The following is a 16,623-nucleotide window of genomic DNA, read 5'->3' on the forward strand; positions in this document are numbered from 1 at the left end:
CCCCGGGAGGAGGCAGACCCAGCCCTTTCACTGCTGTGTCCAGTACGTGCTTTACGTATTTATCTGGACCGCACACAGAGCACCAGATGCTCTGAGCAGCTCTTCGTCTGCTTTGGGGGACAGCATAAAGGGAAAGCTGTCTCCAAGCAGAGACTCGCCCACTGGGTTGTCGACACCATTTCCCTGGCTTATCACACCCAGGCCGTGCCCCCCCCCTTGCGGGTCCGAGCTCACTCCACCAGGAGTGTTGCGTCCTCATGGGCACTGGCTAGGGGCACTGCCCTAGCAGACATTTGTAGAGCAGCGGGCTGGGCAACACCTAACACTTTTGCGAGATTCTACAATCTCCGAGTTGAGTCAGTATCGTCCCGTGTTTTCTCAGGTACCGAGCCCGTAGAACTCGGTGGCACGCCCACGATCTGACCGGGTAAATCGCTTGCACCTAGCGCCCTTCCCCCTAACCAGGGGAAACAGTGCACCTTCATTCCCAGGAGATCTCAGGTTTGGGACACTGGTCGATTCCTCCCTAGCCCTCGTGGGTCACAGTTCAGCGGAGGAACTCGCTGACCCAAACCACTGCGGGTACCGCAAGCTACCCTGTACTGGTATAGGTGCTCCACAGGTAAGGCCTCCTTCGGAATCCCCCTGTGTGTAACACCACGTTCTGTCCCCTCTGGCGAGCTGACTCCCGTGTTTCCCTTAGGCAGTCATGGCTGCCTTGGCTGCCGTGCTGTATGTTCCCCCCTCTATGAGGCTGGATCCACCACCGCACCGACTTTTCCACATAGGCCCTAAGCAGGCCTCTGATGGTTTTGCCACTTAAACTTGCCTCCCCTCTCGGGTAGGCGTGGCCTCCGCAGGGTCTTCTCCGCCCTGAATAAGGGCTAAGACCCCCTTCCCTCAATGCGTGTAAGGGCCCCGGCCTTAGTTGCTCTATGCGAGAAACATAGAGACAAAAGAGGCCCGGCCAGGCTTGGCCCGTTCCCAGGTTGGCGGCCAGCACCTTGTTCCCCTCCAGGGTAACGATAAGGAATCCTGATGGCTTAAATGGGGCATTGGGGAAGGGTACGTGCAGCCTGATACAGTTGGTCGTCCTGCACGTAAGAATACCTGCTCGCTCCTGTATCAGCAGTTCACGTACACGGCTCAGCGCATGGCACTTTTATAAGTGGAACCCTAGTGTCGCTTCTCTGACACAACGTGGAGAGAGCGACAGAAGGGGAATGTCTAGGTTACATATGTAACCTCTGTTCCCTGATGGAGGGAACGAGACGTTGTGTCTCCCCTGCCACGTCGCTGAGCCGAGCCACTGTTGTGGCCGGACCATTTCCGGCTCCTCCCGTATGAACTCCCGTATTTGCGCCGCTTAAATACCCGTATGTCCGGGGGCGGGACATGCAAATACTGGTTGCCAACTCTCATTGGCCTTTTTTCATAGTCCAGAGGTGAATATCGGCGCTCAAGAGAGACCCCTAGTGTCGCTTCTCTGACACAACGTCTCGTTCCCTCCATCAGGGAACGGAGGTTACATACGTAACCTAGACGATTTCTACTACCCTTGCCCTCAGAAACATCCTTCAAGTGCTGCATTCACAAATGCAACCAGTTTAGCAGGCATGGTAACATTAATAAAAGTAGAATTAACCTCATTACAATCAATGCACAAATTAAGTTTCATATAACTATACTTTTTCAGAGGACAATAAACAGCAGAGGGGAAAAGGGGAGAAGTATATTGGGTTTCATGTTGAAGTAACAACTAGAGCAGGCAACTGCTGATCTGCTTATTAGAGCTAATCAGCTTGCAATGAGTTTGACAGGAATTAGCCATGCACAGAAAGTCCCCAGTGTTAAACCTTAAATTCAAAATATGATGTGTAAATAGCAAACACATGTATAGTGCCTACAAAATGACCTGCACTTTAAAACATCACAAACAATATTATTTTGGACCAAAGTTATAGCTTTAATTTCAACTCACTCCTGTGACAGAATCAAGCTCACTGAATCCAACATTCCTGTATTGGCTACAACCAACAATGTAACGCACACACCAATCCAGGCAAATAAATATGCAATAATATCCATGGAAAATTAGGAACAATTAAAGAATATTAAAATGTAAAGCATCTTTGACAAACTAATGTAATCTTCATCCTCATGTTGCATGCTCTGAAACTGTAAAATGAAAGAATAATGCACAGTGAATCAGTAAACATAGAGGCTGATAACTTACAGAACATATGTTTACATCCGTGGTAGCCATGCAGACACTTGCGATAGTACTGACAGTGAATACTATGCTGTCATTTATTGCTCACGCGCTCTCTCTCTCTCTCTCTCTCTCTCTCTCTCTCTTTCTCCAATATGGCTACTTTATAGGAACACCCCCAAGGCTGAATTGAAATGCTGCCCATGTTGCCCAAATGCCACTGTGTGACTCAGTGGCATATTCTCTCAGAGCAACACTTATAAACACAAAATATTTTTTTTTCTTCATTTGAGTGTCTCTCTCTCAAGCAATGGTATAGCCAGAAAATAACTTTTTGGTGGGTCACATAGCAAATGACTTAATTCACATTAAAGGACTGTTTTTGGTTCAATTCACGTTGAGCTCAATCAACAGCATTTGTGTCATAAAATTGATTACCACCAAAAATTGATTTCTCTCAATTTAGAGAGGGTCACACCCATTACTTAGTAGGTCCTTGTGGTTCCACATATGTCCACTAGACTCCGCCCTTTACACCACCAGCTGAAGGTAAAGTTCATTGACATTTTTTAAATCTCATATTGTTAAATCTCTGCGGTCAAAATGCAAAGGAAAAAAAATAAATCACAGTCCAAAAAATCAACTGTAATATTGTGGTTAACATGTCTCATTTAACAAGGATAGGCCCTTGTTGTTGGCCATGGAGCAGCTGACCGCATAACCTGTACAGTAGTAATAAAAAGCTTTGTAATACTCTTTTTTTATTTGGGTAATTTACACAGTACTGTAAAATAAAAATATACACTTTAAATTATTGATCTTGAAATCCTTATACCCATCTCATTCATTGTGAGAGTGGACCAGTAAATCACTCCTGCCATCTCAAGAGTATTCTCATTTTTTCCGTGTTCCAAGCATACATATGCCTTTATGCATAATTTATTCCATATAATGTGATTAGGGAATAAAACAGTGTTATGCTGTGTTCAGTACACAAGGGAATGTATTCTAGTATTTTATTTGATATCTAATTTAACATTTTAAGTAAACTACCTCCTAAATATGTTTAATAAAAGAGATCTGCTGTATTCTTGTCTAAAGAAGGTCTCATGGTCCCAGTGCTGTTGTGATGCCTTGAGCAATTAAGTCAGTTATTTCATTGATTTAAGATCTACAAGTATAACAGATTCAAAAGACTGATCAAAGATCTGAGCACTATGTGCCCTGAGATGCCTCTGTTATAACATACTCATTGGATTTAGGGGAGAAGGGGTCCATAAAAATTGTCTCAAAAATAATTTTCAATACATTAGAAATGACAAAAGATGTTCCCTATTCATCATCTTCCACAGAGATGTGTGACATATAAACTATGGAATTGAAAGATCATTGGAAAACCTTCAGAGGCTCTTCACAACAACGAAGGTCTATCTGGTTGACGTACAGCAAATGGGAGGTTTCTAGGTTTCACATTAACACATTAAAAACATACATAAACACCAACACATAGATACTTTGTCCATCAAACATAAATAAAAAAAAATGAATAAAAAGAATTTGATTCTCTAAACATTTAATTGGAAAACTAGCAGGACTGGATTTATAAGGAAAGGCTCAGACAGTGAAACCAACTATCAGTTCCATTAGATATTATATTGTTTGATTGTTCTAGTTCATTTCAAGTAGACTTGCGTGTGAATACCTTAAAAAAGATAGTAACATAAAACACTGAAGATGAAAATATGGTACATGAAAAGAAGGTTTTGAGGCTAAAATAAAATGGTCTTGGAGGATAACAGCTACTGTTCAAGTATCGCTCTAATGAGTTCAGACTGGAAATAAAACTAGGTGTTTCCATCACTTGAACTGTTAGAGGAGTGGACATTGGAACATTCAATGCCAACACTTTGAATTTTAACCTCATACTATTGTCACTTACAAAAGTTTGTTCATGCATGGTCAGCAGGCAGAAGAATTTATATGAAAATACACACTACTCAGCATACCTCATATAACATTCTAAGGGATTGAACTTGAAATACTGAGCATAGTAAAATAGATAAAACTCGTCTTTAAATCCATGCTATAGTGTCTGTTTATTAAACCTGTATCTAAGGAAATGTGCAGCAGAGGTCTATATTTGGCAATGTCTGAAACCTATTGCACTATTGTCATAATGAGGTCCCATGACTTTTCTTAAAACTGAATTTGAAATTTGGCAGTTCTGTATAAACAGCAACACTCATGTAAAGATAATACATAAAAGACTGATTACAACAATGCAATACATACTATCAGAAAGTACATAATCTGCCATCTTTGATCCTTACCGAAAATGACATTGAATGTCACATGGAATAATATGGCAGCACGTACGATTACAATTGCAAATTTCAAAACAATCTACTCGTATGTAAATTAATAAGCACCGTCATACACATGTCTGACAAAAGACTGGCACAGATCAGCAATGACGAAAATGCATTTAGTTTAAAAACAATTAAAACAGTCAAAAATGTCAAAACACCTTCCAAAATGATTGTGCTGGGATGTCCTGGAGAGGAATGGGTGAATTTTGGCACACAGAAGAGATGTTTTGGATTTATGGTGAGTGAAACAGTTCCAGTAAAGTGGGGATTCACTGACATTTGTCTCACAGTCCTTTGTTGAAATAGACCCTCTCTACTCCAGGATGACTGGCTCGAATCTTTTCCTGCAACTCTGGTTCCAAGCGACTCAACGCCATTGAGCTGAATGCATTAAATCAGAACAAAATGCAACTTAAGGGCTGCAGAATTTCACACACACACAAAAATTTTACAAAAATTGACAGAGGCCCTGATTTACTAAACGTTTGTGTGTATAAAAAGGGGATAAATATGGTAATTTAATAGCAACGTGAGGAAAATAGCATCAAAAGACTCAAAAAGCACGTCTTTCTCTAATTGAATCTGCAGAAATGTAACTGCGTGTGCAGGTATTAAGGATCGAGCATTAATCTGATTTGCATGGTACACCATGAACAAACAGAGTCTGGATGTACTCAATGATGCTGTATTTCTAATGTGCATTAATGTAATTAAATATTATTTTGGTGAGCAACTCTTGAATTCAAAATTATCTTTAGAGCACAAAAATACAGCTGAATATATTGATGTCATAATCCAACTTAAAATACATAACACACTATAACTCTAAGAAACACAATTTCTGTCCTATTTTAATTCCTAATTTCAATCAATTCGCTTTTTAACTTGTCTTTCTTTTTCTCGATACTCTACTTTTTTCTCCCCAATTTGGAATTCCCAATGTACTCTACGTCCTCGTGGTGGCGTAGTGACTCAAATCTAAGCTGCCCCCGTGCCTGAGAACGTCAATCTGCACATTTTATCATGTGACTTGTTGAGCGCGTTACCGCGGAGACATAGCACGCGTGGAGGCTTTACGCTATTTTCCACGCACAACTCATCACGCGCCCCACCGAGAACGAGAACCACATTATAGCGACCACAAGAAGGTTACCCCATGTGACTCTACCCTCCCTAGCAACCGGGCCAATTTGGTTGCTTAGGAGAGCTGGCTGAAGTCACTCAGCACGCCCTGGATTCAAACTTGCGACTCCAAGTCAGTGTCTTTACTCGCTGAGCCAGGCCCCTAACTTGTCTTTCTTTACAATAACTGTAATGATATCAATGACCATACTTAAAATCATTGCTATTAAGAGAAGCCACAAGTGAGCTGCAATTTCAACAGCTGGTATTCAAAAATGCAAAGTGCAAAAGCGTGGGTGGGTTTGACCAAGAGGTACTCCGATATATCGGTTTTACCGATTAATCCGTAGTGATAGTTGCTTTTTGGAACTATCGATTATTGGCAAAAATCTATGCTGATAGTTTCTGCCATAAATTAAATGTTGTACTATTATTCCTCTGTGAGTCTCTGTGGCCAGCACTGAAAGATACTACAGTTAGAACAGCTTGATTCTGCAGTATAACAGCGGCCGCTGGAGGTGAAATAAAAAATTTGATTTTGGTTAAATAATAAACTACAGCTAGGATTTTATTCAATTGGACGCTTGTAGATTCTGTGTCAGTGCTAAGGAAATACTAAGGAAAGACCAAGAACATTATTAACATCTAGAAATCGATTTTAAAAACTATAGACCAAATAATCGGTTATCTGCCTTTTATCGGGTTTTATCATCTTAGTTATCGGTATCGAGATAATCCAGTATCAGTCGACCTCTACTCTGACCTATGGTATTTTCCGACTGTGATATTTGCACAATTATTTTTAATAAATCACCTGTAATACTTCCATGAAGGAAACACACGCAATTTGTTAAATTGCTCAAGCAAATTTCATTATTTTGTAAATCAGGGCCTATGCATAAGATGTGTAATGTCGACAAAACATTTTGAGAATATTCTCACCTCTTTTGTGGGAATAATGCACAGCACAGAGGAGTTGCAAATACAAGGCTAAAAGGAAGAAAGAATGTACAAAAGAATGGGGTCATGAAAACACGAATGCCTCAGTACTTTCAGAAAATAACTGTTTATTAGACCATCAATCTATCTTTGGCAACTCACCAAAATCCAACCAAGCCAACTTGAATGGGTGCACTCATCCATGGAAACCTCTGAAAAGATGCAACAAAGCCGATGACTCTATAAGGTCATTTTAAAGTCTAATGCATTCAAGCAGAGTGGACACTGTAGTCGGCTGTGTGCATGATCTGCTTGCAACCAACAGTTCAAAACACTTTTTTTTCTTAAACTTTCAGATACTGTAAGTGAACAAAAAAACACATTATTAAGAATACCTTGAGGAAGGCCTTCTTTTCCAAGGAGTTCATTAAAAATGGAGGGATGGCTACAAGGGAAAGAAAAAAACAGGTAAATTAAGCTCTTTTGTGATGATAAATGTTTTTAATGTAGAGCATAGTTCATTGCATGCATTTAATGCAAAGTCTTTGAATCTTCAGTGTCATGCTTTGCTAAATCAACATTAAAGTGCATGGGATATACAGGTATGTGCATTATTTGTTTTCATTTGACTGTAATCAGTTTCATTTGATTTGTAATCACAATCATACCCATTCCCGGAGAGGCCATGAGGATTCTGGACACTACCACTTGTTGGATGGCCTGTTGAGCTGCCTTTGAAGATTCTCCTAATCGATTGTCATTCTCATCTGTTACTGGAATGCCGTGTTTGAGTTCCCTGTTTCATAAAAAAGGAACGACAAACTCAGTAACTCACGTCTTTCTAAAGAACACTAATGCACACTTACGACATACATTCAGCATCAGAAGTTTTTGTAAATGTGTCAGTAAGCAACGCTGAGCAATTTAGTAAAATGAGGTCAAACGTCTTGATGTACAGTAAGCATTATGAGGTGGACAATTATTTACCTTTGTCTCATCAGCGGAATATTGATACAGTTTGCAGCGGCTACAGCAGCGAATGGCACAAAGCGGCCTATGAGTGGAGAAATATGCTGAAAAACAGACAACCAAATCATTACGTCTTTGTTAAATGACTAAACATGAATGTTGATAGGATTACATGATGTACATATAGAGACACCACTGTGTGATAAACATTGTAACATGTGCTACCTAGTTGTGAAAACTTTTAGGGTGAACTTACTGATCAGTAACAACCAACTATTACCTTTGCTAATGCGTTTAGTCCTAAAGCTGTCGCCACTGCCCCAGTGGTGGCTGATACATATGCTGTGCCAAGTTGGCTGCAAGGATATAATACAGAATTCATGAATAATGCAACACATGTTTTACGGTTAAACACTCACTTAAAGGAATAGTTCACCCAAAAATGAAAATTCTGTCATTAACCATTACCAAGATGGAGTTGATATGATTCTGACTTTACTTTGAATGTATTAGATAATAGATTTAAGATATAGGCTGCTAAGGGATTCTCTGCTTACTCCACAATTGTGAGTAATGATGAGCTGCAAGATTTTCAAACTCTCCAAATTAGTTTAGCATTGGAACAGGGGGATTTCTACAGATATTTACAATTGAGATATTACTTTAATCAAAATATCAAAGTCAGCTTTATTGATCAAATAGATAAGAATACAGCAATGAATGTGTTTTTATGTCATATACTGTACATCATGTCCTGTAATTACAATTATTTCCATGATATATAATAGTTTTAGACATCACAATCAAGATTCAACAAAATATATAAAAGAATGATGAGAGTCGGAAGGATATTTTGTATTGTCAGGTGAAGAGTGACAATACATGTGTATGATTCCATGGCAGACAACTTCTTGTGCTGGAGGGAATTCTGTTGGAAAAATACTCATTTTTATTACACCAGCCCAGAATTTTTTTATGTGTTGGAGACAATGTGGGTATATAAATGCTAATTACCATAATATTTTCTGGAGTTTTATAGAAATTGAATCTTTTGGTGGAATCTTCATAAAGTTATAGAAAGAGTATTAAATCTTACAAATCATTTTGAAGTACTTTATCTGGGTTTAAAACCCACAAATATTTTGTCAGAGGGCCAACAATATTTAATAATTTTTATAATGTTAATAATGTTAGCAGCATCTACAAAAACAGCTACAAAGAAACAGCTACATCCTAAGACTCCAACTATCCAAGACTTTGTTCAAGTTATGAATGTTTTATTCTGTAGCAGAAAAAAATATTTTTCTTCTTTAAAATCACAGTTAGCAAAATGTAAAAAATATTGGTCAAGATGGACTGAATGTATTACTGAGTTACATTTTCTCTGTAAATCTCCCTATATATCTCCATATATATATATATAGATGTGTATGTGTATGTATATTGTACATGGATATGTATGTATATACAGCATGTGTGTATGTATATGAGTATGCGTATGTATGTGGTATGTATGTGTGTATATGTTTATGTACTGTATATGCATATGTATGTGTGTTTATAAATATATATATATATATACAATTTTTATTTACTTTTTATATGCTTCTATATACATTTCTTTTTTCTTCTTCTTTTTCTTTTCTTTTTGTATTCTTGTGGTTTGTTTGAAAGAAGGAATTGAAAAGCTATGATGAAATAGTTATGTTATATCTGTTATTTACAGTATTTATATTAATTAACTGGCTTTTCTGAATAATACAAAAAAAGAAAGAAAATAAATGCTGTCATTATTTACCCACTCAAATAAGCTGGACATCAATAACATCAAACCTCATTGGTTCTTGGATATCTTGTGACCAAATGTCATGGCCTGCACCATAGTTGCCTTATTTGATTTGGGATATTTGATTGTTGCCTTTGGGAATTGATTAATGATTTGATATAACAACTTACATTTCGGTCTGTTGTGTGATTGTATGGCTTCAGAAGACTTGGAATATAGAGTATGAGTCATATTGATTACTTTTTACTGTGTTTTTTTGTGTTCTTTTTGGAGATTGACAGCCCAGAGGCAATATTCACTTGCATTACATGGCAAAAAGCTGTGAAAATGCTTCAGTTTTCCCCCCTCAAAAGCCATACGGGTTTAGAGCGACATTAGTGTGCAGAAACATAATGACAGATTTTTCATGTTTGGGTGAACTATTCCTTTAACAAAAACAAATAATAAGCAGACGGACTGATTCTATGAAGTACAACAGTTTAAGTCTATTCACACCAAGACTTATCATAAGACTTGTGTGAATGTTCATTCCGGACAAGCTTTTTGTTTTGACTAGGAACAATGAATTCCAATGATGCTATTCACACCAGTTTTGAAAAATAGTCTTCGAACATCTGAAAGGGTTTTTTTTTACTGAGAGAAGTCCTATTTTTCCCCTGTTTTCGTTTTCCATTCTCCAATGTTCTCACGCGCATCAGCATTTGATCTTAGTGGATAATGTGACGTTTAGCATGTATAATTTAAGAAAACCGTCAAAAAACCATGTGAATCCATAGAGTTGAGCTGATATTTCTTGACATATCCTCACCTGTCAAAGTTAAAGTAGTGGGTGGCTGATGAGAAGCTTTGAACCAAGTTTACTTAGTTTGATATCATTAACTACTTTTAGTTGTTATAGCGGAACACAGCAGCACAGGTTGAGCCTGGACTCATTTTTTTCTCCAAACTAACAATTAAAAGGGTTGTTGTTCTCCATCTGGAATGCTTGTATATGTAGATTTGACATTGCTTCTAATGGAGAACGGAGTCAGAAAACAGTCCAGCGGCAATTTGAATCATCATGGCACCCAGTGATTGGTCAGGAAAACTGTGGATATCCTCTTACTTTACTGTGATGGGGGCATCTCCACTCCTGTTGGTGTAGTTGACTATTGCATTAAAAGACTGATTGATCCACTGCCAAAACAGAACAGCTGGAGTCGTCCTAAAAGCAAAAAGTAGCATTAATATCAACTATTATTAATTTCCAAATTTCTTAAAATTAAATTAGAACACAATAATAATCTGAAAAGTGTATTTCTCTAGAGTTATAATACCAATAACTCCACGTGTTCCAGTTTTAGACTACCTGTAGAACGTCATCATGCATCCAGTGATGGTCATGTTCATGGGGACCTGAGCAGACATGCGACCAATCAGGAGCATTTTCTCACCCGTGTCCGGATGGAATGCAGAGTCAAAAACATACTTTGCACGCCAAAGATCATCTTCTGTGAGACCTGGCGTTACCACCCCTTTTCTTCAAAGCGTAAGAAAAAAAATGTTTTATTGTATGTTGGTGTCTAGCAAACCCAGCCCATGTTACAATAAACAAAATATACAAAAACACATAAATAAATGTCAGATAAATATCTTACTGGAAGTTACACCAGTAAATCTGAAAATTTCAATTGACTTTCAGTTTGAAATAGAGCATGAGGGTCCTATTTCAGTTACCTGTAATCCTGAATAATCTGACGTGATTTTTCTAGTTGTTCATTAGAAAGGAGGATATTTCTGGGGTCAGTGACAGTGAAGAAATGCTTTGCTCGACCCACAAATGTTTCTTGATCCCATCGAGGTTCTTTAATGTTAATGGAGGAGGAGAGCTCAGCTGCCATGGTACACTGTGAAAAAATTCAACAGTTCAAATTTAGAGACCCTTCACCTTATCTGAACAGAACAAATAAATCTGGCTATGCATACAGTACATTACCTTTAAGACTGACCATTCCATTACTCAATAGTGTGAATGCTATAGACAACAAGGCATTTTGTAAAACTGAAAACAATTTAAGATACCGTGACTTAAAAGAACAAATACCCCAAAAGTGACCTGTATGTCCCTCACACCTCGTATGATTTCAATGGCTTCAAACCACTCCTTTTCACATGTCTCTTAACCAATCGTGATGCACCACATGTGAATATGTGGAATCTTGAATGAGATTTGAGGACACGTTCAGAGAATAAATTTAATGAACATTTCAGGTTCAATACAAGTTCAGCTCAATTGACAGCATTTGTGGCATAATGTTGATTTCCACAAAAATTTATATTGAATCGTCCCTCCTTTTCTTTAAAAAAAGCAAAAATTTAGGCTACAGTGAGGCTCTTACAATGGAAGTGAATGGGGCTAATCTGTAAACGTTAAAATACTGTTTAAAACGTATGGCAAAAAGATGTAAACAATGTGTGTGTAAATAATTTTTGTGTGATAAAATTGCTTAATAAACTTTTCTGTGTAAAGTTTTATACAATTTTACATCTAAAGTAATACACAAGTTTTAACAGAAGAATGTAAGTGCTTTTATAAAATTATTAACTTCACATTTCTGCCTTTAAACCCTCAAAAAATTGGCCCCATTCACTTCCATTGTAAGTGCTTCAAAGAAAAGAAAAGGAGGTAGGGGTCTAAATGATTTCTTGTGGTAAGCAACCACAAATGCTGTCAATTAGGGATGTGCAAAACTACAAATTTTCATAATCGACTAGTTGGTCGGTTGTTTGAAAAACTAGTCGACTAGTCAGTGTTAAAGGGATAGTTTAGCCAAAAAATTAAAATTATCTCATCATCATTTACTCACCCTTATGCCATCCCAAATGTTTATGAGACCCATACCTATCATATCACTTCTGTAGATATGGATAAAACACTGGAGTGGAATGCATTACTTTTATGGTGCCTTTGTGTGCTTTTCTGAGCTTTTTGGTCACCATTCACTTGCATTGTATGGACCTACAGAGCTGAAATATTCTACTGTGACAGGACAGAGGGCGGGGCCGGGTCGTGATGCTACACACCCAGCCCCTAATCAGGCTAATCAAGCCTCAGAGAGGGAGAAAGGCCGACTGGAGACTGCAGTGGGACACAGAGAGAGATTTAAGGGCAGCTGTCCGACACCTTTGTGTGTTTGTCTTTATGTTTAGTTTTTCATTAAACTATTATTTATATCGTCAAGCCGGTTCTCGCCTCCTCCTTTCCATTAATCCCATCATGTGTGATTGGAACACATGCAAATGTGCATTTTTTTTATCATAAATTCAATGTATATTCTAGTGTTGTCAAAAGTACCGACTTCGGTACCAAGTCGGTACTGAAATTTTAAAAATGTGACGCTTTGAGCGCTGTTGAGCGGAATCGTAAACACCTCTGATTGGCCATTGTGTTCTCGCGCTCATCGGATATGTCTGTGATTGGCTACAATGATCAGCGCTTCAAAACATGTTGTAAATATACATCAATGGCGCTCTTCACACAGTGCTTGCACAGATACACACGGGAGCGTTTGAAAGCAGGACCGGTCCGCTGATAGACTGCTGCTTGTGCTTTCAAAAGCTCCCACTCCCGTTTTTTAAAAAAAACTTTCAAACACTTCCGTGTACTCTCAAACGCTCCCGTGTGTTGATCATTGTAGCCAATCACAGACATATCCGATGAGCGTGAGAACACAATGGCCAATCAGAGGTGTTTACGATTCCGCTCAACAGCGCTCAAAGCGTCACATTTTAAAAATTTCAGTACCGACTTGGTACCGAATCGGTACTTTTGACAACACTAGTATATTCAAAATTCAACCATCATGGCACATCCAAACTGTCGATTTAGCTTAACTTGAATATTCCTTTCAGTCTGTTCTTCATATAAAGTTATCGTATGGCTTCAGAAGACTTAGAATATACAGTATATATGTTGTATGGACTGCTTTTGTAATTGTGAGTTTTTGTCCTTTATCAATATTGACAGCCACTTGTCACTGTTTCATTATATGGAAAAGAGCAAAAAGATTTATCTTTTTGTGTTTCTCTTAAAAAAGAAAATCATACAGGTTTGGAACGACATGAGGGTGAGTAAATAATGACAGAACGTTCCCTTCCCTTATGTTTTTACTTTACTATCCTGAAAATTTTTTTATCTGGTCCATCAAAAAAACATATTTTTTTCCCCTCGAAAATTCAACAATGCTTGCACACAAAATTCCTCTCTGAATTAAGCCATGGCTGAATCAGCATGTTGTTGACCAGTCAACCAGAGAAAGGCTTGAAAATCAGGTGCTGCTGAGTCTCCAAAATAAAGAGTGCACGGAGACCTGCTCGAACACACACCGATCAGCCACAACATTAAAACCACCTGCCTAATATTGTGTAGGTCCCACTCGTGCCACCAAATCAGCGCCAACCAGCATCTCAGAAAAGCTTTCTGAGATTATATTCTTCTCACCACTTATTCTACAGAGTGGTTATCAGAGTTACTGTAGACTTTGTCAGTTCAAACCAGTCTGGCCATTCTCTGTTGACCTCTCTCATCAACAAGACATTTCCATCCACAGAACTGACCCTCACTGGATGCTTTTTGTTTTTGACACCATTCTGAATAAATTCTAGAGACTGTTTTGTGTGAAAATCCCAGGAGATCAACAGTTACAGAAATACTCAAACCAGCACATCTGGCACCATCAATCATTCATGCAATAATCTATTCAGCCAATTGTGTTGCAGCAGTGCAGTGCATAAAATCATGCAGATACGGGTCAGGCGCTTCAGTTAATGTTCACATCAACCATCAGAATGAGGAAAAATGTGCTCTCAGTTATTTGGACCGTGGCATGATTGTTGGTTCCACATGGGCTGGTTTGAGTATTTATTTTATTTTATTGACTACTTCTGTTTATTACTATACATAATTGTTGTATTTATGCAACAGGCAACCAAGAGTAAGAAGAAACCGATTGTAAAGTTTTCTGAATGGACAGTTATAATGTAATTTACGAGCAGGCGGTTAACATTGGGCGACTTCGTTTCCTTTTAAAGCACCAATAGATAAAGCACCCTGTCAGATAAATGTCCCAGACGAAACAGGGATTAACCATTTATTTGCATTCAAAGTTTATTCCGAAAGACAGAATCAAAGCAATGAAATAAATCACGCGCATTAAATGTGCTGCTTGGTGACATTATTTTCGTCTTGACAATGCACCAAAGATGGCTGATGGGAGGACAATAAATCAAGCGTTTCACTTGACCGTGCCGACTGCGATGAAAGCGGGTCAGTGTCTCTTTAAATCAAATTAAGGTTCATGTGTTTCACAAACGATCACTTCGATCGGCGCGCGATGATGCTTTGGCTCGCGCTGCATCGTGTTGTTCAGCAATGTGCATTGAAATCACGATTACATGTCATGCTTTCCAAACAAGCAAAGATAAAACACTCGCGATCGTGATAAGATACTGACTGATCCGCGAACTGAACTTTGAGCAGAGGCGCCGTGTTTATGACACTCTTCCCCCAAACGGCATATGTATTGCCCAATCGCGTGCTTTAAAGACTATATGAAACTCCTGATATTTCAAAAGTAATGGATTGAATGCAACTTATAATTATTTTTTTTTTTTTGTATATCCTTGGCATGCGTTGCCATATTTATACACAATTAAATAAGTAGTGTAAAAATTGAAATTAACTGTGATTGGCATGTTTTCGTTTGCATGCCCATTTGCAAGAATACCATCAGTGTAACCGTCTGCCAAAGAATGCTTCAAGACCAGTCAGTACCGGTTAGGTGGCTTCCATTCGTATTTCTTTTCAATTTGTCATAAACCCCAATATGAATTTGATTATATTTAATTCTCGTGTTTAAGAACATTCGACGGATGCTCCGGCTGACAAACACTTTAAGCAATGTTATAGTCATTTGATTAAAATCATCAGAATATCTCCAGCTGTGCACCTCTGTTGCAACCGCTGGATGCCACATCACAAATCCACTTACTGACAGCACAGGGGTTGCCATCCATTTATTCTTACGCTGCCAATACAAAAAAGAAGGAACATATACGTATTGACAATGGCATCAGACAATATATAAGGGTGCTGTTACTTACAGTGCAACAGTGCGCCGTCAGACACAATCACAGCACTCCACAGCAGATATCTGTCTGAAGCCGAATGAATGTGAAGCACGCTGCAGTGTAGCCTACGATCACTGCCTCACACAACAACCAGAAACAGCTTGTGTGCGATTTCAAATGAAAAGTTCCGAATAGCTTTGGACACATTGGTAACAACGGAAAAATGGATTTATGCGAGACTGTATTTATTATAATGCGTCATATGTGTGTGTGTGTGTGTGTGTGTGTGTGTGTGTGTGTATGTATGTATGTGTATGTATATATATATATATATATATATATATATATATATATATATATATATATATATATATATATATATATATATATATATATAATAATTATCACATTAATTATAATTACATTCAAGTTGGTCAACGAAATTACTTTGAAATAAAAAGAATGCAATTATTGATACAGTAATATAATGCGCTTAAAAGATGTTAAACCAGCTTGAAGGCTCGTGGCAAACAAGCCTAAAGCATAAACCTTTTATAAACCTGTGTAGCCTGTGTATGTTAATATATAAGATATACAGTATACTAAGTGGGCACCCCACAGAAAAAACGTATTAAAAAAAAAGTGGAATTATTAAAAAAATAATAAATACTTTATGAAATAAATTATCATTTTCTTTTCTTTAAATGTTTTTCTTTTTATGCACACACACACTAAAGTGGAAATATTTGTATAAATATTAGCATTAAATATATACCTTGTAGTGTTATGATCTTGAGCAAATATCTAGTTATGGATGAACTGTAAAAATTACGATTTTTAGAAGAATTTCTCAGCTCTTTTGGTCCACACAATGCAAGTGAATGGATGCCAAAATTTTGACACACCAAAAAGCACATAAAGGCAACACAAAAGTAATCCATATGACTCCAGTGGTTAAATCCATGATTTCAGAAGTGATATTATAGGTGTGGGTGAAAAACAGATCAATATTTAAGTGAATTTTTGCTAGAAATTCTTCACTCTGCCCAGTGGGTGGCGATATGTATGAAGAACGTGAATCACCAATAACAAAAGAAGAAGAAAGTGAACGTTAAAGT

General features: G+C 38.0%; 1 protein-coding gene across 3 annotated transcripts in view; it reads right to left on the reverse strand.

Moving 5' to 3' along the window:
- The window catches only part of LOC127617311 (sideroflexin-1), a 28,403-nt gene extending 12,733 nt beyond the window's left edge, over nucleotides 1-15,670 (reverse strand). For 2 of the 3 annotated variants that reach the window (XR_007967303.1, XR_007967302.1), the window contains exons 1-11: nucleotides 15,539-15,670; nucleotides 11,114-11,283; nucleotides 10,746-10,916; nucleotides 10,503-10,601; nucleotides 7,892-7,967; nucleotides 7,630-7,715; nucleotides 7,311-7,438; nucleotides 7,038-7,087; nucleotides 6,805-6,854; nucleotides 6,646-6,693; nucleotides 2,237-4,962 (exon numbers count right to left, since the gene is read on the reverse strand). Coding sequence is in view for 1 of the 3 variants with exons in the window: in XM_052089282.1 (XP_051945242.1) it covers nucleotides 4,866-4,962; nucleotides 6,646-6,693; nucleotides 6,805-6,854; nucleotides 7,038-7,087; nucleotides 7,311-7,438; nucleotides 7,630-7,715; nucleotides 7,892-7,967; nucleotides 10,503-10,601; nucleotides 10,746-10,916; nucleotides 11,114-11,277 (969 nt within the window). In the remaining 2 variants the exon portion in view is untranslated. Of the gene's footprint in view, nucleotides 1-1,986; nucleotides 4,963-6,645; nucleotides 6,694-6,804; nucleotides 6,855-7,037; nucleotides 7,088-7,310; nucleotides 7,439-7,629; nucleotides 7,716-7,891; nucleotides 7,968-10,502; nucleotides 10,602-10,745; nucleotides 10,917-11,113; nucleotides 11,284-15,538 lie in introns of those variants that run through there. The other variant, XM_052089282.1, reaches the window with a different exon arrangement.
- Between the last annotated feature and the right edge of the window lie 953 nt (nucleotides 15,671-16,623).

This window comes from Xyrauchen texanus, chromosome 23 (genome assembly GCF_025860055.1).
Source record: "Xyrauchen texanus isolate HMW12.3.18 chromosome 23, RBS_HiC_50CHRs, whole genome shotgun sequence".
NCBI classification, from domain to species: domain Eukaryota; kingdom Metazoa; phylum Chordata; class Actinopteri; order Cypriniformes; family Catostomidae; genus Xyrauchen; species Xyrauchen texanus.